At 48.9% G+C, this 22,661-nt stretch overlaps 1 protein-coding gene across 7 annotated transcripts in view; it reads left to right on the forward strand.

Moving 5' to 3' along the window:
- SLC24A3 (solute carrier family 24 member 3) overlaps positions 1–19,543 on the forward strand; it is an 808,408-nt gene extending 788,865 nt beyond the window's left edge. For all 7 annotated transcript variants that reach the window (XM_085004595.1, XM_085004596.1, XM_085004597.1 and 4 more), the window contains 2 exons: positions 15,849–15,914; positions 17,665–19,543. In XM_085004595.1, coding sequence (XP_084860721.1) covers positions 15,849–15,914; positions 17,665–17,814 — 216 coding nt within the window. In that variant the 3' untranslated portion in view covers positions 17,815–19,543. The remainder of the gene's footprint in view (positions 1–15,848; positions 15,915–17,664) is intronic.
- Positions 19,544–22,661: the final 3,118 nt, after the last annotated feature.

Raw genomic sequence — 22,661 nt, forward strand, 5'->3', positions numbered from 1 at the left:
AAACCACATCCTCATGGATATTAGTCGGGTTCAGTACTGCTGAGTCACAGCAGGAACTCCCAAGATTTATTTATTTATTTATTTATTTATTTATTTATTTTGTCTTTTTGCCTTTACGTGAGCCACTCCCTCAGCATATGGAGGTTCCCAGGCTAGGAGTCGAATCGGAGCTGTAGCTGCCAGCCTACGCCAGAGCCACAGCAACGCGGGATCCGAGCCGCATCTGCAATCTACATCACAGCTCATGACAACACCGGATCGTTAACCCACTGAGCAAGGGCAGAGACCGAACCCGCCACCTCATGGTTCCTAGTCGGATTCGTTAACCACTGCGCCACGACGGGAACTCCCCAAGATTTATTTTTGAGGAGAGACAGTACTGCCTGAGGAGAGGGTGGAGAAGGGAGGTTACTGTCTCCATCATCCAGCCTCCCCTTGTTACTGCCCAGTTCAGCTCCAGCCTTGCACCTCTATATCTTGCTCCAAGCAAAAGCCCTGCAGAGAGCCCACCTCAGCATCCTTAGGACACACACCATTGCCACCTGGTCCTACAGGGTCTGGGATAGCTCCTCCCTCCCTCCAAAGGCACTGGCTCCTCTCAGCACAAAGTCTGCCGTTTCATTTCTTCATCCATCCTTTTTGCCCATCTTTATCGGCACCCCAGATTCTGCTTGGCTTCTGTGCCCCTGAACCCCACTCGGAGTCCTGGGTATGGATCTGTTGAGTTCATTATGAACAACATGCCACCTGTTTATTCCTGTTTGTTTCACCTTCCCACTTTCCTCTTATCAAAGTTATAAAGAAGCAGAATTCAGTCCTATATGAATTTCAACTACTTCCTGTCTTCTCTGGTGGCTAAAATCAGGCAGCAGAAAGATGAGCAGAAACTACATTCTAAATAACCAGTAAGATCGGTCCATGAATTATGGATTTTTACCACTTTAACTCTCTCCAGGGAGGACTGGACAGGCAGGAACAGGGGATGCAAATCTTTCCTATGTCCCTAAGATCCATTCTGTTTATTTTTTTCTTTACTGGGATTAAAGGGTACAATCAAGGAAGAGGAAATCAAAAACATTCAAAAACAAAACTCAGAACTCACCCTGGAAGTAAACCAATTCCTCTTCCCAGCTTCGAAATCTTCCTGATTGAACATGAACTCGAAGCTTCACCAGGCAGGTTGTCTGCCATAAATAATCTCTTAATGATCTGCCTCCTTTCATCTCCTGACATCCTCCCAACACCCTTTAGAGAACAGAGAATTAAACATAATTCTCATATCAGTAACACCCACAGCCATGAAAACATATCCTTTTCAGGTTCCAAGCTCTAGTGACAAGATGATGTCATGAACACAAAAATTCAGGCCCTATTAGATGTTTGGCCCAAATTCACATTTTCCATCTGCAGATGACGTAACTGGGTCACTTTGGTCATTCTGCTGGAATTGGACAAGGAGCACATCTAATTCTGTTGTTGAAGATCACCTTCATTTTTGAAGTAGAAGGGGAATGCAGAAGAAGCAGGCCACATCTGGTTTATGAACAGCTGTGGCACACAGGAGGGTGCCTACCCTTTGGGGAGATGTTTGGGTAGGAGGACTAGAAAAGGATGTGTCCTGTTTCCTGTTTCATTTTCATCCAGATGCTGCTGTCTCTGTGACCAGCGCCACAGAGATCTTCATTTATTCCAGGGATGCCAAAATCTAATGTAGGTCTCTCTTTTGAAAGCAGAAATCCAGGGAGTTCCTGCCATGGCACAGCAGAAACGAATCTGACTAGTGTCCATGAGGACGTGGGTTCAATCTCTGGCCTTGATCATGAGCTATGATGTAGGTCACAGATGTGGCTCAGATCCCTCATTGCTGTGGCCGTGGTGTAGACTGGCAACTATACCTCTGATTCAACCCCTAGCCTGGGAACTTCCATATGCCACAGATGCTGCCCTAAAAAAACAAACAAAAAAAAAAAACAAAAAAAAAGAAAGAGAAGAAGGAAGGAAGAAAGAAAGAGAAGAGAAAAGAAAGAATGAAAGAAGGAAAGAAAGAAAGAAAGAGAGAGAGGGAGAGAGAGAGAGAGAGAAAGAAAGAAAGAAAGAAAGAAAGAAAGAAAGAAAGAAAGAAAGAAAGAAAGAAAGAAAGAAAGAAAGAAAGAAAGAAACCAGAAATCCAGTGATATAATCTACAGTTCATGAGCCCCACAAAAATCAAGGAACTTTCATTCGGCCAATGGTGTGAGGTAGGGATCCAACTTCACTCTTTCTTGTTGGATTTATTGGATTTATAGCTGTTTCAGTATCATTAGTTGAAAAGGAGATTACATTTTGAACTTTTAAAATTCTTTTCTTTTTTTTACAGCCACACCTGTGGCATATGGAAGTCCCTGGGCTAGCAGTCAAATCAGAGCTGCAACTGCAGTCTACACCCCAGCTTCAGCCACACCGGATCCAAGTTGCATCTGCAGCCTACACTGCTGCTCATGGCAACACCAGACCCTTAACCCATTGAGCGAGGCCAGGAATAAAACCTGCATCCTCATAGACACTGTGTCAGATTCTTAACCCTCTGAGCCACAACAGGAACTCCTGAACTTTTACAGTTCTAAGGGGAAAAAAAATTCTAGTTCATTTATTTTTCAGTAATATTCACAACTCAGTAACTAGTAGGAAGCCCACGACTGTTTCACCTAAAACAGTGTATTCTAGAACCCCATTATCTTGTAAATAGTGATCCTCTTCACTATCAGGAAAAGTCTCCATCCTGAGCCAGAACTAAAATATAAATGGGCAGGAAGAGGCAGCCAGGTGAGCTGACAGAGTGATCAACCCCCACCCTCGGATACAAGTGGCCTTAGGTTGTAGCTTTTTGACCGGGAGGGTGTTGAACAAGGGCAGAAATCTCTATGAGAACACCTGCGTCCTGCCCGCCTACCTGACTCCTCTTATCCTTCCAAACACGGCCCCCGCTGCACACCATGTAGCCTCCTCCCACACCCCCATTGGCCCACTCTTTTCCTACTTTGCCATGTATCCACATCACCTCTCTGCCGCTAGAGCCAGAGTGTAAGGCCTTGTCCACGTTGGGTTTGCCATTCGTACGGCACTACACCATTGCCTGACCACGTGGCAGACACTTTACTTGTTTAAATCGAGAGCAAGGTTGATTTCCTCAGCTTTATGGGTGAGCAATCCTCATGCATCAGTAGGTCCTGAGAGTGTTGCTGTATTTCACGCCCATTAAATACTGTATATTCATCCTAGTAATTTTGAGTCATCCAGAAAAGGTTAAGGATGAAGTGTTTTTATCGAAAACAGTCAAAGTGCTGGCATGTAAAAGGGTGGACCTTAATTTCCTGGGAAACGTTACTTATGCAGACTGCCCTTTGTCTCGTCAAGGTAGTGGCCAAAATAGTGGCCCTGTCTGCCGCAACCAAGCTCCGTCTTTTGGTTTCCCTAGAAGCTAGGGGTCAGGTCACAGAAAATGGCTCTCTAGAAGCAGACCACTTACAGAGGGGGTAAAGGGACCCATAGCAGGGGCTCCCATTGTCTCTTTCTCCAGCTCATCCTTCAGGAATTGACTTGGATGTCAACTGCAAGCTCCCAAACCTGGTTAGGTGTCACTCCTGGGTTTTCATTACCAGGTACCATTCAGACTTATTTTGCCTCTCTGTCTGAGTCTTCCCAGAGAGGTGCTCTCCCTGAGAGTCAGAACTGTGCCCATCTTACACATTTCTTATTTCTCTGTGCCCAGCACAGTGCCTGGTATTTATAATATGCTCAAGAAATATTTGTTGGATAGAAGGATGGATGGATGGATGGATGGACAGGTGGGTGGATAGGTGGGTGGATGGGTGGGTAGGTGGATGGGTGGGTAGGTGGATGGATGGATGGACGGACCCTAACTTTCCCCGTCAGCACCACCTCACCTGGGGAGGAAGACACATGAGCAAAGAAGAAGGGAGGAAGAGGCTGCTCTGAGAAAAATGCAGGGGACAAACAAAGCAGCATGAAGAGTAGCTTAATATTCATTGAGTCCCTCCCATGTGCCAGGCACTCTAGGAATGCCCTGCACACATGGGCTCATCTAATTCTGACAACCTAAGACAAGGATCATTTCTGCAACCAGTGCTTATTGTGCACCTACTATGTGCTGGGAACTTGGACAGATGCTGGGAACACAGAGTGAATGAGGCCGACCAGACCCACCCCCTCAGACTGTGCGTCGGGTTGAGGGGGACAGAATCCATGACTGACATCTCCGTGAGTGATTTTCGGAGAGGGGGAGCCCATGAAGACAGACAGGCGTGTGACAGAAAGGGGGGTGCCCAACATGGCAAGGAGGTAGTTTCTGTGCTAAGCAGTGAATGGTAAAAAAAAAAGTGGGGTGTTTGAAGGGCAGGGGGCATGTTTTAGAATGAGAAGACAGCAAGTGCCAGAGACCCTGAGCGGTGGGGGGCTGCATCTGAGGACAGAGGAAGGCAGATGCAGGGTGAGGCAGGCAGGGGTCAGAGTCTTGCTCTATGTGCTGTGCTAAGCCCCCTTCTGCCGCTCAGGAACCTGAGGCTTCAAGAACTTAAACCACAGCCAGAAGGAAGCTGAGAGAGGACAGTAGGATTTTTTTCTCTCCCCACTGGGGTGCTGTTGCCAAAGCAAATCATGTCGCAGAGACCACCGTGCCCAGTTGGGCCCGGGAGCATGAGGGTTGTCACTGTGGTGAAACGTGAGACCTGACCCAGCCCTGGTTTGAGTCTGTGCTGGAAGGGAGGTCGGGCTCTGCTTGTGAAGGCTGCGATGACACTTCAGCTTCACATGAAGAGAGGAGGAGCTGGAAGGAAGAGGTCTGACGCCCACATTCCAGTTCTCAGAGCCCCACAGATGCTGATGCCCCTCACCCCTGTCCGGGGCCCTAGGAAGTGGTGAGTCTGCAGCGGGTTCCATCTGAGGGTTGGAGGAACCATTCTGCATCCTTCCATGAAGACACCCCACTTGTCCAGCCCTGGCTCCCTCCCCGGCTTCCATCGGGCCATCCAGCACCAGCGCCCCCCACAACCAGCCACGTTGAACAGGCACTGTGTCAACTTCAGGCCGAGATGCAGCGGTTGCTGGGAAAGATGGCTCCAGGTTCGTGGAAAAGCCAATGCAGGGGCTTATTAACCTCGAACACTAAGCTCCCTTCATCCACGCCTCCAGCTGTTCCTGGGAGGGAGTTTATTAGCATCGCAGTAACCCCACGACATCTTTTAGTGGCTCTGACATCAGCAGCCTGTGTGGGTTTAATGGCCTCCCCACCCTCGCAAGCGACCTGCTGACAGTCCTGAAGTGGTTTTTCCATCTTGCCTAGATGGATCTCCAGGTCATAATTATTGGGTAATTACCATTGAGACAGCTGTTCTGTGCATGGGATTCAGTTCGGGTATCTGACCGTGAGGAATGAAGGCAGTTTTACAGATTCTGACATTTCTTGTGGCTTGCTCAGAAGCCAGCTAGCTACTACCTAAGTGCCCCAAATAAGAAATATTTCTAACTTGCTTTGGAAAACGAGTCCTTCTTGCCCCATTTTGGTGAAAAATGTCTCTTCCACATGCTCCAGCCAAACTAAGAAAAGTCACCAGGCAGGCTCCAGGCAGCCAGGGGAAAATCAGATTTCCGAGCTGGGGCTTAGAAATGTAAAATAAATCGAAGAGGCAGTGACCAGAGGCAGCAAGGGAGAGTATCCGTTTCTCTTTAAAAACAAGAACTGGAGTTCCCATTGTGGCTCAGGAAGTTAAGGATCTGACATTGTCTCTGTGAGGATGCAAGTTCGATCCCTGGCCTCGCTCAGTGGGTTAAGGAACCAGCGTTGCCATGAGCTGTGGCGTGGATTGCAGACACAGCTCAGATCCAGTGTTGCCATGGTTGTGGCGTAGGCCAGCAAATGCAGCTCTGATTCAACCCCTAGCCCGGGAACTTCTATCTGCCATGGGTGTGGCCTTAAAAGCCAAAAAAAAAAAAAAAAAAGCTAGAGCCCACCTGACTCCAGAATTTATGGAGGTAAACAGAAGTGATCTGAAATGTTCTCACCCCCATCCTCTGTCTGGTTCACTCTTTTTCTGACCAGACATTCATTGACCACTTCTCTGTGCTAAGCTGGTAGTGGCATTGGGGATGCCTCAGTGAGCCTTAGACGACAGCCTCTGGAAGGAGATGATGACAGGAGCAATTCCAAAACCAAGTGTGACGCAAGCTCTGCTGAGAGCTGGTCATGCAGGAGGTGTGGCAGTGGGTGGCCGTGTATAACAGAGCCTGGGGGACCTGCAGTGCTTGTGAGGGACTCTTACTCTGAGCATTAGGAGCCAGGTAGGTAGAGGAGGTGAGAGGCTTTTTCAAAGCTGAAAGAACAGCTTGTAGAAGACCAAGATCTGAGAACGTTCCATGCACCAAAGGACCCGAGAGCAGCAACTCTGTTGGGGGAGGGGGGTTGCCGAGGGCGGCAGTGGGGAGGTAGAGGGTTGAAACTGGAGCCCAGAGAAGCCACCTCTTAAAGGACACTGTGATCCCTGGTAACAAAGAGAAGAAAGGCATGGCGTGGTTGTGCCTTTTATTTATTTTTATTTTTTTTTTTTTTTTGTCTTTTGTCTTTTTAGGGCCACACCCGCAGCATATGGAGGTTTCCAGGCTAGGGGTGGAATTGGAGCTACAGCTGCTGGCCTATGCCAGAGCCTCAGCAATGCCAGATCCGAGCCGCGTCTGCGACCTACACCACTGCTCACAGCAACACAGGATCCTTAACCACTGAGCAAGACCAGGGACTGAACCCACAACCCCATAGTTCCTAGTCAGATTCATTTCCACTACGCCACGATGGGAACTCCGGTTGTACCTTTTAGAAAGAAGATTCTGACTGCTTCGTAGGGAAGGGGTTGGAGCCAAATAAGACTGACAGCAGCAAGGCCAGTTATGACACGTTTGTAGGAGAGAGAAAATACGGTGACCTGGGAAAGACAGCCTGGGCAGGCGGGGATGGGTGGCATATTTAGGAGGAAATGTCAAAGGATGAATTTAGGACAGATCAAGCTTGGTATGTGTGAGGGTCGTCCCAGTGCAGATGTCAGGTAGGCAGTGGATAAATGGGTCTGAAGTTCAAAGGCAAGGTCTCTGTCTGACAGTCAATAGCATCAGTATGGTTTTTCAGGCATAAAGCTCATATAGGACATAAGAGAGCCCAGAAGTGTATCCGGATGTCAAGTAGGAGAAAACCATGCATGAAGGAGGCTGACGAGGGGTCAGCCAGAACCGGGGAGGATTAGGGGAAAGTGGGGCCAGGACCATGGTCTCTCCCAAGGTCCTTCTTCCAAGGCCGGCTGTCCACCAGCCGTCCCCTCCACCCAGAAGCCGCCCCGGCCCCATCGGCTGCCTCTATAGTCACATGGGCTGTCATCTCCCCTCACTCTCTGAGAGCTGGATGCTGCTCCAGCTGCCAGACCAGGTTTTTTTGTTGTTGTTTGTCTGTTTTTTCTTTTTAGGCCCTCACCCGAGGGATCTAGAAGTTCCCAGGCTAGGGGTCGAATTGGAGCTGTAGCTGCCGGCCTACACCACAGCCACAGCATCACAGGATCCGAGCCGGGTCTGTGACCTACACCACAGCTTATGGCAATGCCGGATCCTTAACACACTGAGCAAGGCCAGGGATCGAACCCGCATCCTCCTGGATACTGGTTGGGTTCTTAACCCACTGAGTCACAAGGGGAACTTGGACCACTTTTCCTGTTTCTGAAAACCCTGCCCCAACCCCCAGTGACAGCAAGTCCTGGAGAAGAAACTGTAGGAGCTCTTCCCCACCCACCCTTCTCAAGGCCTCATGGGTGACTTCCACTTGACCTTGATGGGAATACTGACACCTTGGAAACCAACAGGATGCAGAAACCACTGCCAGGGCCCGTCCACAAGCTGTTCCCACAGGACCTGGAGGGGTAACCGGGATCACGTGGAAATATTACAGCGAATGTTCTTTCTCAAGGTTGTTCTAACAAAGCCCTGGGAGCATAAGGTGAAACTTGACCTTTAGATCCCAGGCACTGTTTCAGGAAAATAAGGTGATATTAGCAGAAGGCAGGGTTCTTATAGCCGCCCCACCCCACCCCTGTGAAAAGGCTGACCTGGGACATAAGTCCTGGAGCCCATTCAATCTCACTATATATCAAAGTTTAAATCCCCCTAGACAAGGTTGGGGTGAGGATTTTATATGGGAAAGTCGGGAGGGGGCACCAGGCAAGTCAGCCGGAGGGTCATGGGAAGAACCCTCAGGCACAGACACCAGTCCTGGGTCTGGGGAGTCAGCTGCCCACCCCTCCACCAATGGTAAGAGGGTGGGGGCAGAAGGGGACCTGGATAGGAACCCCAGGCCTCTGTGGCTCCAGCAGTTTCCTCAGGAGCCTTTCAGAAACGATAGGCAGGAAAGACCACTTCGGAGAGTTCCAAGCAGGTAAAGAGAACACTGGCTTTTCCCCTGTGCCCTGCAGGGTGCAAGAAGGAATCTAGAATTTGCAGTCAGAAAGCCAACGGTAAGTGCAGACTTGCCCCCTTACCAGCTTCATGGCCGTGTGTGGTTTATTGTAAGCAATATATATTTGGTCTTTGTTTCTAGCACAAGGCTCCTAAAACCCTCTGAATTTCCTAAGTGATGAGAGCAACAAAGGCAACTTTCCTGTGTTAATGAAGTGACTTTAAGACCTCACCTAAGGATGGGGGCTGGTTGCCAAGAGAACCAACCCTGTGACTTGAGGGTTGGAACTTTTAGTCCCAACCCCCTGAGCTGAGGAACAAGAGAGGGGCTGGAGGCGTGATCATTAGCCAGTGGCTGTTGATTTAATCAGTCCTGTCTATGTAATGAGGCCTCCATAAAAGCCCCAAATGATGGGGTTCAGAGACCCTCTGGCTTGGTGAACCTGTGGGGATTCAGGGAGAGTGGGGCTCAGAGAGGGCGTAGAAGCCCTGAGCCCTTTCTTCACACCTCGGCCCATGAACCTCTTCCATCTGAATTATGTCCTTTCACAATAAACCAGTGATCTGGTAAGGGAAGTGTTTCTCCAAGTTCTGTGAGCCGCTCCAGCAAAGTAATAGAACCCGAGGAGGGGGTCGTGGGAACCTCTGATCTAGAACCCGTTCATCAGAAGCACAGGTGATAGTCAGGACTTGCAGCTGACATCTGAAGTGGGGGGAGACAGGATACAGCCTTGTAGGACCCCTAACCAATCGGATCTGACACTGTCTCCAGGTGTGTAGTGTCAGATTAAATTGCAGTACACCCAGCTGGTGTCCTAGAATTGCTTGGATGTGTGGGGAAAACACATGTAGGGACCAGAATCTTACCTTGATGTGCTCACCTTCCCCATCTCTACACGGAGAAAACAACCCACCTTGAGGGGTTTTCTCAGACCTCAGTGCAACCCTGTGTTTGGCATGTACCCTGGGAAGGAAGGGACTTGGGTACCAGCTGCTGTGAAAATGCTGCTTTTCTGTCCCTTGTTCACTTTCTTACTTTTTTTTTTTTTTTCTTTTGTCTATTTAGGGCCGCACCCATGACATATGGAGGTTCCTGGGCTAGGGGTCAGCTGCCAGCCTACACCACAGCCACAGCAATGCCAGATCCAAGCCGTGTCTGTGACCTATACCACAGCTCACGGCAACGCCGGATCCTTAACCCACTGAGCGAGGCCAGGAATCGAACCCAAGTCCTCATGGATACTAGTTGGGTTCGTTAACACTGAGCCATGATGGGAACTCCACCTTTTTCACTTTCTTGCTTGATTTAATTGTTCAAGAAAAGAGATTCCCACCCATTGGTGTTATACAGCATAACGTCAAGGCTGGACACATCCATTTGGGACCTAAGCCCAAATAAGTGTTCACCCTACCCCAGTCAGAAAATGCAAATCGACACACAACATGTGTTCCAAGTTATAAATAGATTAGAAAAAAATCCAGGGGCTTCTTGTTTTTCCTAAAAGAATTTGCTGGTTGGGTGGAGCTGACCTCAAACCTAGAGAGATTTTAAGCTGTAACGTGGGGGGAAGCTGGAATCTTTGAGGCTGGGTGTTTTAGATCCTCATACAAATAGCGTAGGATTTGGGGAGCTGTTTTATGAGCCATGTGCTGCAGGAAACTAGGTGTGACGTGGTCTCAGTGTGCATCTGTAGGAAAAAAACACACTTCATGCCCAAATTCCTCTTGACAAGGGAGGTAGCCAGCCTCCCGTTTCCTCTTTAGCAACTGCCAAGAGGGAATTGGAGAGTAAAAATTCATAGTTTTGAAGGCAAGAAATAAAAACAACGTTAAATGTCAGGGCTGAACCATCCGAGTGAGTTGCTTACACTCAGAAGGGCATTCTCACGGAGACTTCCAGCATTTGCAAGGAATGGGCTTTGCATCTGGGAGGCAGGAGCAGCCAGAGGATCGTTTAGAGCCATGCTATGCAGTTGGAGTTCCAAGTCTTTCCCAAAGGCAGTCCAGGGGTGAGAAGGGTTGGTGTTGTCGTCTGGTTAGCAAGCCCCCAAGCAACTAGTTTCTGAGGGGGTTGAGTAAGATTTGCTGCCCTCAAGTAAACTTAATGTGTGATAGAAATGTTTTATATTCTCTTTGGGGTGGGGGTCACGCAGGTACGTGCATTTGTCAAAACTTACCCAGTGGTACAGTTGAGATCTGTGCATTGTACCACATGCAAGTTTGCCTCCATTGGTGGGGTGGTGGCAGTGGGGGGTGGGGGTGTCCTCTGACTTTATTGCTTTAAAAAAATCGGCTTAAAGCCAGCCTTCACTGTGGTCATCCTCCCCCTTCCAACTCTCCAATCTTTCCCTAGACCCTCCAGCTTCCCTGCCTCCAACACATGAAAACACACACACACACACACCCTCAGCATCACCAATTCAGCTCATGTAAACATACAGTCTGTGGAGCTGGGGGGTTGGGGTGGAGTTAGGTGCTCCGTGGAAGGAGGAAAAGCTCAAGACCCAGGCGTCTGAGTGCTGGGACCAGCAGGGGAGGTAAGAACCCAGCTCCTGGGGCAAAGTTAGGATGAGATCTGCACCAGCGGGGGTATAAGGCCAGCAAAGACCCAGTGAACTTGGAAGAGGCGAAGGGAGGGATGGGCAGAGGAGGTGGGAAGGAAGTACAAACGCCACCTGACTGGACTGCACGTTCCCAAAGAGGAGAAGAGTGTGCTGGGGGGCAAGGGAGGTGAATGGCTCTGGTTTGGCGAGGGCTCCAGGTGCCACCGGCAGAGAGGGGCTGCCAGAAAAGTGAGCGGGTGCATCTGAGGTCCAAGAGGAGAGGGCTGTCTTCATTCTCCTGTGGGAGAGGAGGAGCCATTGTCAGCATCTTTTCATTGTGTTTGTTGTGTTCTCAAATCAATACCTGCTAATAGCCCCAAACTAGAAGCAGCCTATCAACAGAAGAATCAAACACTGTTATGAAAAGAACTGAGTATATTTGAAAGTTACTAAAAGAGTAGATCTTAAAAGTCCTCACAAGAAAAAGAAATGCTTGTAATTACACATGGGGACATATTGTGATCATTTGCCGGTCTATACAGACATCGAATCTCTATGTTGTACACCTGAAACAAATATAATGTGATATGTCCATTATATATATATCTCCATTTAAAAAAAGAAATGAGCTATTGATGCAATGAAAAATACAAAGGAATCTTTAAAAGTTATACTGAGTAAAATAATTCTGACATACAGGAGTGTGCATGTAAGATTCCATTCATACAACAGGCTAAGCCAACCTGCGATGGTGAGGCTTAGAGCACTGATGGCAGAAGAGAGCTTTCTGGGGTGACAGGAGTACTATGTCACCGCTGGGGTTTGGGTTACATGGGTGTATGCATTTCTCAAAACCTACTGAATGGTGAAGTTGTGATTTGTGAATTTCACCATATGGAAATTGCATCTGAAAATAAAATAGGGAGTTCCTGTCGCGGCCCAGAGGAACCAAATCCAACTGGTATCCATGAGGATGCAGGTCTGATCCCTGGCCTCACTGAGTGGGTCCAGGATCTGACGTTGCCATGAGCTGTGGTGTAGGTTGCAGATGAGGCTTGGATCCCAAGTTGCTATGGCTGTGGTATAGGCTGGCAGCTGTAGCTCTAATTCGACCTCTAGCCTGGAAACTTCCACATGCTGTAAGTGTCGCCCTAAAAAGCAAAAAATTAAAATAAAATAGAATAAAATAGCTATGAAGTACAATGGAACCCTGTTTGGCGAGATGCAAGCTGAAGTGATTGGAGTGACGTGTACTGGTATCCACTAAGCTTACTTTGAAGTTCATTAAAAAATAAGATGGTCTGATTCTTTCAACTTTTCTGAAGCTTAAAGACATTCATAATAGAATGTCTTTCCCATAATAGGTGGGGAAAAAAGTTTATGCACGTAAAAAGTGGGGAAAGTAGACAGGAAGTCTGGAGCAGGGCTTGCTTTGCTTCTGGAACAGCATCCAGGCTTTCTCTGGCCAGTCCACCCCAGCCCCACAGAAACACTGGCCTTTTTGTAAACCACACTCAGCATGCTACCTCAACAGCATTTGTTATCCATTCAATGATTACGTATTAGGCACGTGGTCTGGACCAGGTAAAGAATGAAATCAGACATGGTCCCTGCTTTCACAGTGTTTGTCACCTGCTGAGGCCTTGATCAGGGAGCCGCCAAGCAAGGAAGTAACCAGGGGTGCCTGGGCAGTGGCCCCAGGAACCTCATGAGTGGGTGGAGAATAAGGACCTAGACGTGTGGCGCTGGGACTGTGACTTAGACTTATACATCAGATCCTAGTCAAGCTAAATGTGGATTAATCCAGTCAATACTTACAACCACCCCTTAAGTGGGAACTGTTATTATGCATCAGAAAACCGAGGCTTGGGGAAGTGAAGTCAGGTATCCATGAGTATATATTGAGTGGGTGACTAAGCAAAGATTCAGAACCAAGGGAGCTGGGTCTGGGGCCTGTCCCTAAGCCAGGAGTCACCAGAGGGGAAATACACTAAGCCCTGTGGGCCATACTGGCTCTGCCAGTGCAGTGTCAAAGCTGCCACACACAGCACATCCAGGAATGAGCTGAGTTACAATAAAGTTTTATTTATAAATGCAGGCAATGGGCCAGATATCACCCATGGGCCATAGTTTGCCAACCCCCTGCCCCAAGTCGCCTGTAGTGTCCAGTGGCTGGGCATCATTCAAGTTGGATCAGAGGCAACTGAAGGAACCCTGATTCCTGACCGTCACGTCCATGGGGGAGTGGGGGTTCAGGTAGCAAGGAATCAACACAGGCTCCGAGAGCCCAGGTCTCTAGTTAACAGTGAAAAAAAAAAAATGAAAATACACTCCTGGGTGCCTGTGGCCATCCATTACGAAGGGAAGCTTCACAGAAGAAGATGGAAAAGTGAAAACTACTCAGGACCCCCAAAAAGTTGGTCGTTATTAGTCCTTAGAGTTTCAGCTGCACTGTTCTTTGAGACTTTATGTGAATGTAGAAAGAGTCAATAAATTCCGAAGCGTTGGGTGAACTTGATTCATTTTGAAAAGGCTTGGCCAAAGGGGACTCTGCTGCTTTGCCTTGCTCTCACTGGCTCTGCTTTCTTAAGAGCATGAATCACACCGTTCAGTCTTGTTGCTGACAGGGTCTGACCTTGGAGCTCATGGGGCGCTCTGGGCTCAGAATGCATTGGCCCCATTCTTAGAAGAATCCATCCATGTTGAGAATTGAAGAGCTCGGAAGAGAATCTCCTTCACACAAGGCATTTGTGATGGACTCCAGGGTGTTGGCCTCTTTATACTAACAGGCTGATGAAAGAGAAACTGCCAACAGGCCAACTGAAGGTCTCCAGGAAGTTAAGCTCCCAGCTGTACTAGGATGGGGCCAACCCTCCATTTTTCTGCAGTGGATTTACTGGGTCAGTCCGTTGCTTTAGTGTCAGAAGAATATGCTTTGTGTTCTTTCTTCTTGGGGAGGCCTGTGCAATGGGAATGATCTCCCAGCTGGGCATCAGCAGGTGCTGGCTCACAGGGATGGTTCTCCAGCTGGGGGAGAATCTTGCCTAGTGAGCTGTGTCATGCTCCCAGGTCCCCACAGAAAGGGTTGGCTACTTAGGACATGCTGTTTCTTGTCACAAAAGATGAACTGGCACACCCACCTACAGAGACACCCACCCATTACCCACACCTGGTGGTGACCTGTGGAAAGGGTGGCAAGTAGCACCTTGAACCTTGTCAGATGGGCCCAAACCACTCCCACCAATAATCTCCACTTTGTTCTCTGATGCAATCAATCCACCTGCCTCCTTGCCTTTCTGTGAGCACCGATGAGCCTTGGACTCCCAGGAAGGCAGTGTACATGGCGGGGGGAAGGTGGGTGGGTCCCCAGACCTGAGTGTGCATAAGAGTTACCGAGGCAACTGAGGAAAAATAAAGGTCAAAGGCCCATCCCCAGGACACTTGGCGATCAGAAGTGGATTGAGCCTTAGTACTTAAACTTTTCCTGCATCAGAACCACCTGGAGGGGCTGCAGGGGCTGCCACAAAGGTTGATGATTCAGAGTTTGCTGATTCAGGAGGTCTGGGTGGGGCCTGAGATGCTGCTTTTTTTAAATAAGCCCCCAGGTGATGCTGCTGCTGCGGGTCCAGAGCACGGTCACTCTAAGGCAGATGTCTAATTTCAGGGCAGCGGGCCTCAGGACCCCGGTCCAAGTAGGTCTTGACGGTATGGAAGAAACTTTACAATCCTTGTTGGCCAAGTCGGCCCCTTACTACCCTCTCTCTGCTCTGCCCAATACTGCAGCCGTGACTACTAAAGACATGTAGCTCTTTCAATGTAAATTTGAATTCATTAAGGTAAGAGTTAAAGTTTTGTTCCTCTGTTGCTGGAGCCACCTTTCAAGGGCTCAGGAGCCCCATGTCCCTAACAGCTACCATAGTGGACAACACAGATGTAGGACATTTCCATCATTTCAGAAAGTTCTACTGGACGGCACTGTTCTGTAAGAATACCAAAAATTGTCTTTTTCTCCTAAAGTTTGCCTGTGAAAAAACAAAATTTGGGGCTTTCCCGGCGTGGCGCAGTGGTTAACGAGTCCGACTAGGAACCATGAGGTTGCGGGTTCGATCCCTGCCCTTGCTCAGTGGGTTAAGGATCCGGTGTTGCCGTGAGCTGTGGTGTAGGTCGTAGATGCGGCTCGGATCCCGCATTGCTGTGGCTCTGGCGTAGGCCAGTGGCTACAGCTCCGATTGGACCCCTAGCCTGGGAATCTCCATATGCCGCAGGAGCGGCCCAAGAAATGGCAAAAAGACAAAAAAAAAAAAATTCTTTATTGACTATCAGAAGCGAAATGTTAACTCTTCCCTCTTCTTTGCTTGTTTAAGATAGCAACCCTCACCAACCAGTTCCCATCAAGTTCAGGTGAAGGTCACAGACATTTGAATGCAAAAGAGATAAAAACTTGAGCAATAATTTTCAAAACGTGACTCCGATGACCCATGTTATTAAATTTACCCTAAAAGTTGTGTGTCAAGAAAGCAAAAGCTCCATGGAGGTCGGGCTTCCAGGTGAGCGTTGTCGGCAACAAGAATCAGGCCACACAGGATGGAGAATCCAGGTGGCTGAGGGGCAGTCAGGGGACACGGCTGCTGGAGGGAGGGACAGGATCGGCTGAGAGTGGACCAGACAAGGGTGTCCTCTGGGTGTTCTAGGAAAACGCACACCCCTGCGGTGAGCTGCCCATCGTTCTCCATCCTGGAAGACTGAGTTGAACGCACCAGTACTCACTGGCCCGCACACAGCAAACGCATCTTTGAAAACCTAACTCCATGTCCTCCTTTCTTACAGATTCGGCTGAACAGCAGGGGACTCATCTACTCCGTGGGCTTGCTCCTGGCCTCTGTCTTTGTCACGGTGGGTCTGCAGCTCCCTCCATTCCATGTTCCCATGTTCTTCCCCCACCCCTTTGGGTTCTTTGGCCGCAAAGTCTGTTTGGACCCCAGATGGGCTTGGCCTCCTGGTGTACAGGGACTGCCAGCCTCCAGATGCCCCATCTCCTGGCTCCTTCTTCCATAAGTGGATCCTGGTCACCCACGAGAAAGCCTTCTCTCTCCCCCAAAGGAGCTGGCCTCTTCTCAGCAGCGTGGCCTGTCTCAGGTCAAATACAAACTTTTAGCAAAAACAAAAGGGAGGACATTCCCGTTGTGGTTCAGTAGTAACAAACCCGACTAGGATCCATGAGGACGCAGGTTTGATCCCTGACCTCCCTCAGTGCATTAAAGATCCAGCATTGCCGCATTGCGATGAGCTGTGGTGTAGGTCGCAGACACAGCTCAGATCCGGTGTTGTTGTGGCTGTGGAGTAGGCTGGCGGCTACAGCTCCGATTCGACCCCTAGGCTGGGAACCTCCGTATGCCACAGGAGTGGCCATGAAAAGCAAAAAAAAAAAAAAAAAAAAGACCCCATTTTTTTTTTTGCAAGATGAGTCCACGGAAGGTTACATTCCAATTAACTGACTATTCCAGGTTACTGAACGTCTCCATAAATCCATGGATTTGACCAATACTCAAACACTAAGAATAGACTTTATTGACAGTGCACTTTCATGCCATTCCTCCATCTCGTCCATTGCATCCATTTGAATAACTTAATATTCCAACTCATTTGATACATTTGGTGGGAACAGGTTCATACTACCACATGGATAGACCCACTTGAAATGTGTTAACATACACATACATTACTGAATTTTCACAAGGAGAGATGCAATGTGGTTTTCTGAATTTTTTTTAAGGAACTCTTCTTTGAATTACACCTGGCATGTGAACATACCTATGCTAGACAAGGAGAATTCAGAAGGGCAGGAGAGGTAATTCACAGAATCAGGGTATAAGTCCAAGGTCAAGGTTTTACCAAAGCAAATACAGCCTTACACAAAAGTGCAAAGCCTATGATTCATTATTTTTCAGGTTAGGGGTCCTTCTGGTATGACTTAAGATTGTGGTACTTGAAATGGCCACACACTGTGCTTAATGCTTTACATATGTTTTCCCATTTGAAGCTCTCCCCCTCCCCCAGTGAAGTAGCCACTGATATTAGCCCCATTATACAGACAAACAACCAAGGCTTGCAGGGAGTTGTGTCTGATATCAGAACGCATGCGCCTAGCTGCAGTGCTTCCATGCTGCGCTGCACTTGTACAACACATAGCAGATGGGCTGTAGAAGGGTCAAAAAGGTTTAGGAGGAAGAGGAAGTTAAGACATAAGTTTGCAGTGCCTATTTGACATCCAAAGGGAGATGTCAAGACAGTTTTGGGGAAGATGAGTCCGAGTTCAGGAGGAAAGCCCACACCAGAGAGGCCAGAACGCAGATGGGGTTAAGGATGAGATCCCCAAGGGAGTGAGGTGGACAGAAAAAGAGGGGCCCAAATTGTGAATCCCGGCGCCTTGGACAGTTGGAGGTCGGGATGATGGGCAGGGAGCAGCAGAAGAGAAGGAGCCCTGGGAGGGGCAGGTGGGGAACCGGAGTGCGAATCTGGGCGCCAAGTGGAGGAGGAGCTTCGGAAGAGAGTGTGTCCTAGGGATGGACTTGTGGGCTCGAGGCCACACTCCCGTTGCCCGCCTCCCCGCGGCCGGGGCCCCTGACCCCAATCTGCCTTGCAGGTGTTTGGCGTTCACCTGAACAAGTGGCAGCTGGATAAGAAGCTCGGGTGCGGGTGCCTTTTCCTGTATGGCGTGTTCCTGTGCTTCTCCATCATGACCGAGTTCAACGTGTTCACCTTCGTGAACCTGCCCATGTGTGGGGACCACTGACCCGCGGCCGCCGCCCAGCCTCGGCTCCTCCTCTCTGTGCAATATGAGGCCGGCGCCCGAGTTGCGGCCCCGCCCAGCGTTATCTCCCGCGCTGCTCACCGGCCTCCGCCCCCGCTGGGTGGCCCCGGCCTCCTCGCCCCGCCCCCAACCCCGCCCCTCCCCCGAGCTCCGCCCCTATCCCCGCCCCTCCACCCCCAGCCGCCCTGGCTCCGCCCTTCCGCCTCTGAGTGAAGACTTCCGACCTCCGCCTGAATTTTCCAGCTCCGTTTTTGAACAGCGACTGAGATTCTAGGAAAACTGGCTGCTAACTGGCCTCAGCCAGGCGAAACTGAGTACATCCCTCCTCCTTTTTTAAGTTATTGGATGGAAGACCAGCCTAATTTATAACGTGAGACTGTGGATGGAAGGAGAGGGTACTTGGAGGGAAGGAAGTGTTGGGATTTCCTGATGTTTGGAGATGATCTCTAGATAACTGGGTCAGGGGGTTGTTTGGTTTTAGCAGCACCCCCTTTTCTTGCTGTTCTTCCAGAGATTGAGGATTTTTCTTGCATCTTCGTTCCCTGGGCTCTGGATCCCTCGATGACGCACAGGTGTCCCAGCTGCATCCTGTGGGCTCAAGTCCCAGGAGCATTGGAGCTTGGTGGATTTAGTGCTGATCAGAGGAGCAGCCAGGCGAGGCCCCTGGATCAGATGCATGACGCGTCACACCCAGGGGCTCCCCCAAGTCCCACAGGTGTTACCTGGGTCGCAAGGTTTTCCAGAAAGGAGACAGCTCCCCACCTGTGCATTTCCGCCATCCCTTTCTCTCCGTTCTTTCTAGCCTCTCAAGCAATAGTTCTAGCCTGCCGGGGGTCTTTGAGAGCCCCTGGTAAACCATCCATGTGTGAGCGCCAGGCAGTCTTCGGCAGAAGCTTGCCCGCCTGTGAGTCCCTGACCTGTGCTCTCTTTGCTTGGCGTTTGCGGTGACAGGGAGTGACCCAGAGGCCACCACTGCTTTACGTGCAGGAGTTACAGACACTGGTTTCTTGGGAAATGGAGAGAAGCGCACTTTGCACAGACGTCGCCACTTGGTATTGAGTACACTGGACCCTGACCCCCGGCTCTGGGGCCCGCGTCCTTCCTCGCGGCATGCAGAGGCCCAGCGGCTCCAGCTCCACCCCTCCGTTCCGGGAGGGAAGGCAGGCGCAGGAAGGAGAAAACAGAACTGACACCTTCGGAACCGCAGAATGTGTTCAATGCAGACTCGCTCCAGCTCAAGGGCATAAGTTATTGTGAACGTTGTTGCCAATCACTGCTCAACGGCCCTGCTAGGTTCTGTCTGATGCTGAATTATTATGCAGATAATTCCACCGAGTTGAGACCCACCCATGCTTGTTACACTTGTATTTATTGAAACTGTGGATTCTTGCCTGTGCTGCCCCTTGTATTTACTTTAAGCACTGATCACTTATTCATTCGGTATGGTTTTTCCTATCCCTTGTACACATCCCGGTATGAATTGTACAAATAACCTGCTACGAATGGGTTGAATGTTCCTGTCGGTGGTGCAGACCGAGGCCGGCATTCGCCGCCGCCAGGGCACCCGACAGCTGGAGGAGCGGGAGAGGAAATCACCGCTTTGGGCTCTCAGAGCTAAGACACACTTAAGGATTCTCTTACACATTTTGCACTGGTTTATGGCGATTGTTTTCTTGGACGGATAGTGTAAAATAAACTTCTCTGTTCTGTATCCTTCCTTGAGCGGCGCTCTTTGCTTCTCCCACGCCTGCGGGTGACCCGTTTCAAAGTGAAGAGCATGCATGGAAGGTAAAAAGATGGCCCTACCACGTGTTTTTGTTTTCAGGTTGACGCACCTGGAAAGCTGGGCAGTGTCTGGTAGATTGCAGGTACCAGGAGACAAATCATGCATCCCCTCTAAATCTTGGAGGGACTGTGGGCCTGTTGTCCTGTAGGATACATTTGACATTGTTTTAGGAATTCTTTTTTTTTTTTTTTTTTTTTTTTGGTCTCCTTTGTCTTTTTAGCACCACAACCATGGCCTATGAAGGTTCCCAGGCCAGGGGTGGAATTGGAGCTGTAGCTGCCGGCCTACACCATGGCCACAGCAATGCCGGATCCGAGCCATGTCTTCGACCCATGCCATAGCTCACAGCAATGCCAGATCCTCAACCCACTGAGCAAGGCCAGGGATGGAACCTGTGTCCTCATGGATCCTAGTCTGGTTCGTTAATCACTGAGCTATGACGGGAACTCCAAGAGTTCTTTTAGCAGGACATGAGCAGAAGAGTGTTCCAGGGCTGGCAGTCACGTCCAGCAGAGCTCAGGTCACCCTCCTGTCTGATTTTACTAGTTTTCAATTGTGCAAATTAAGGCTTCCCCAAACTTGGTTCCTTGAGAAAGAGGGTAACACATAATCACGTAATCATAATAAGCTATGTTCTTATCCTCCATGACTCTCTAGAAATTATTACCAGGACCTAAAAGTAGCTCAAGATTAGTAATCAAGCCAGGGTTCCACCTGAGATACAATATAATTTACTTATAGGAATGAGAAAAAAAAATAGCTAGTAATTAACACCAGCAATCTTTATTTACCAGGTGGTAGGAAAATACTAGGAACTTAGCTTTGTTTCAAGTGTTTACATCTAAAAATGTTTTACTGGAGTTCCCATCGTGGCTTAGCGCAAATGAATCTGACTAGCATCCATGAGGACCCAGGTTCGATCCCTGGCCTTCCTCAGTGGGTTAAGGATCTGGCATTGCTGTGAGCTGTGGTGTAGGTCACAGACGCAGCTCAGATCTGGTGTGGCTGTGGCTGTGGTACAGGCCAGCGGCTACAGCTCCAATTCAACCCCTAGCCTGAGAACTTCCATATGCCCCAGGTGCAGTCCTAAAAAGACAAAAAGATAAAAATAAAAGAAGTTTTACTACTGTTTTTGTGCTTTCTATACATATACTCTGGTCTAAACCAGGTATTATCATTATGCTGATTGATGCTTACAAAGCATAAGATGCTTTTACATTAAATATTCTATCATGATGATCTTTAGTTTTAGTCTTTTGCAAGAAAAGCTTGATTTTTTTTTAACACATTTGCTGTGAAATCTTCATAGACCATAGTTCCATGGTAAATTCTCAGAGAATTCTGTCATGAGGTTGTTTCCATGTCTCATGGAACTGAGCATTTGGCCTCTTTCTGCCCAGATCGCAGCCACACACATGGTCTTACACTGTCCATCAAGAAAGTGTTTCTGGAGTTCCCTTTGTGGCCAGGGGAAACAAACTCAGCTGGTATCCATGAGGACATGTATTCAATCCCTGGCCTCGCTCGGTGGGTTGGGGATCGGGTGTTGCTGTGAGTTGTGATGTAGGTCTCAGATGCAGCTCAGATCTAGCCTTGCTGTAGCTGTGGTATAGGCCGGCAGCTACAGTGCTGATTTGACCCCTAGCCTGGGAACTTCCATCTACCACAGGTTTGGCCCTAAAAAAGAAAAAAAAAAAAAAAGTAAGAATGTGCTTCTAAGTGAGCCCACTGTTCAGCCACAGAACTGCTGATGTTGCTGTTTTCACGTGCCAGGATTTATTTGGGAGATGTTGGGATGGGTTTGAGGGAAGAACTTTTTTTCAGTATCCCAAACCTGACAGTATCGCCAGAGAAGCACTCTCAGCAATTTTCTGGGATCTGCTGCTTTCAGTAAACTCCCAGACCATGGTCTGATGTGCAAGGGGCCATCTCCGTGGCTCTGAACAGGAGAAGGCCCACCACTCTGAAGCCGCACTTCCTCCCGAGCAGACTGGCTCACCCCACAGGGGTACTGCCAGAATGCCCTCTTTCTGAAAAGTGTTCCCAACGTGGCCTGGGCCTGCCCAAGGTCACTGTCCCCACACGTGCCCTTCAGGTGGCCTCAGATACAAAAGAGGCTATGACAGGGGAAGTTTCCAGGTGGCTTGGCCCCTTCCCAGGGGGACGTGCTGGCCCTGCCTTTGTAAGGAGTGTGCCCTTTTATAGGTGCATGGTTTGTATTTACTTCCAAAAGGATCTGGAGGGCTGCTTATTATGTTCTCTTAAATCTGTTGCTTCTAAGATCATAGCTTGGTACTAAATTTACATGCTAGGGTTTGAGACTCTATATATCTCAAATGGCAAATCTGAACTCATTTGAAGCACCCAGGTTTCAAAGAAAAGCCTAATTTTTTTTTTAAGGGAGGGCAAGGTGATACATTCAACCTGCAATAAATGTCATTAAGTGAAGCCTTAGAGCTTTACCTAATTGTTCATGAAAATATTCAGATTGAAGGGAGGAATGGAAGTAGGAAATTAGAGACGGCGATATTGCTCTTTCCGAAATTTATTTTCATCTCTTCAAAATAAGATGATTATAGAGTTCCCATCGTGGCGCAGAGGAAACAAATCCAACTGGGAACTGTGAGGTTGCGGTTTCGATCCCTGGCCTCGCTCAGTGGGTTAAGGATCCGGCATTACTGTGAGCTGTGGTGTAGGTCGAAGACACGGCTTGGATCTGGTATTGCTGCGGCTGTGGTGTAGGCGGGCAGCTGCAGCTCCGATTCGACCCTTAGCCTGGAAACCTCCATATGCCATGGGTGTGGCCCTAAAAAGACAAAAAGACAAAAAAATAAAATAAGATGATTATCCCATTAATGGATAATTATCCAACTATTCTATTCTGACCAACTTATTTTGAAGTAGATGGGACATTCCTATGTTGGATTTTGTGTAGTCTCATGCTAATTAATGTCTCATTTATTTTGATATTTCCGGTAATGGCTGCTCAACACACACACACACAACTGTCTGACACCAAAACTCTGTATGAAAACAGTCCAGT

This window comes from Sus scrofa, chromosome 17, assembly GCF_054392235.1.
Source record: "Sus scrofa isolate SSC_HxYL_T2T_F1_AM1 chromosome 17, Sscrofa_HxYL_maternal_Yorkshire_Landrace_v2.0, whole genome shotgun sequence".
NCBI lineage: Eukaryota > Metazoa > Chordata > Mammalia > Artiodactyla > Suidae > Sus > Sus scrofa.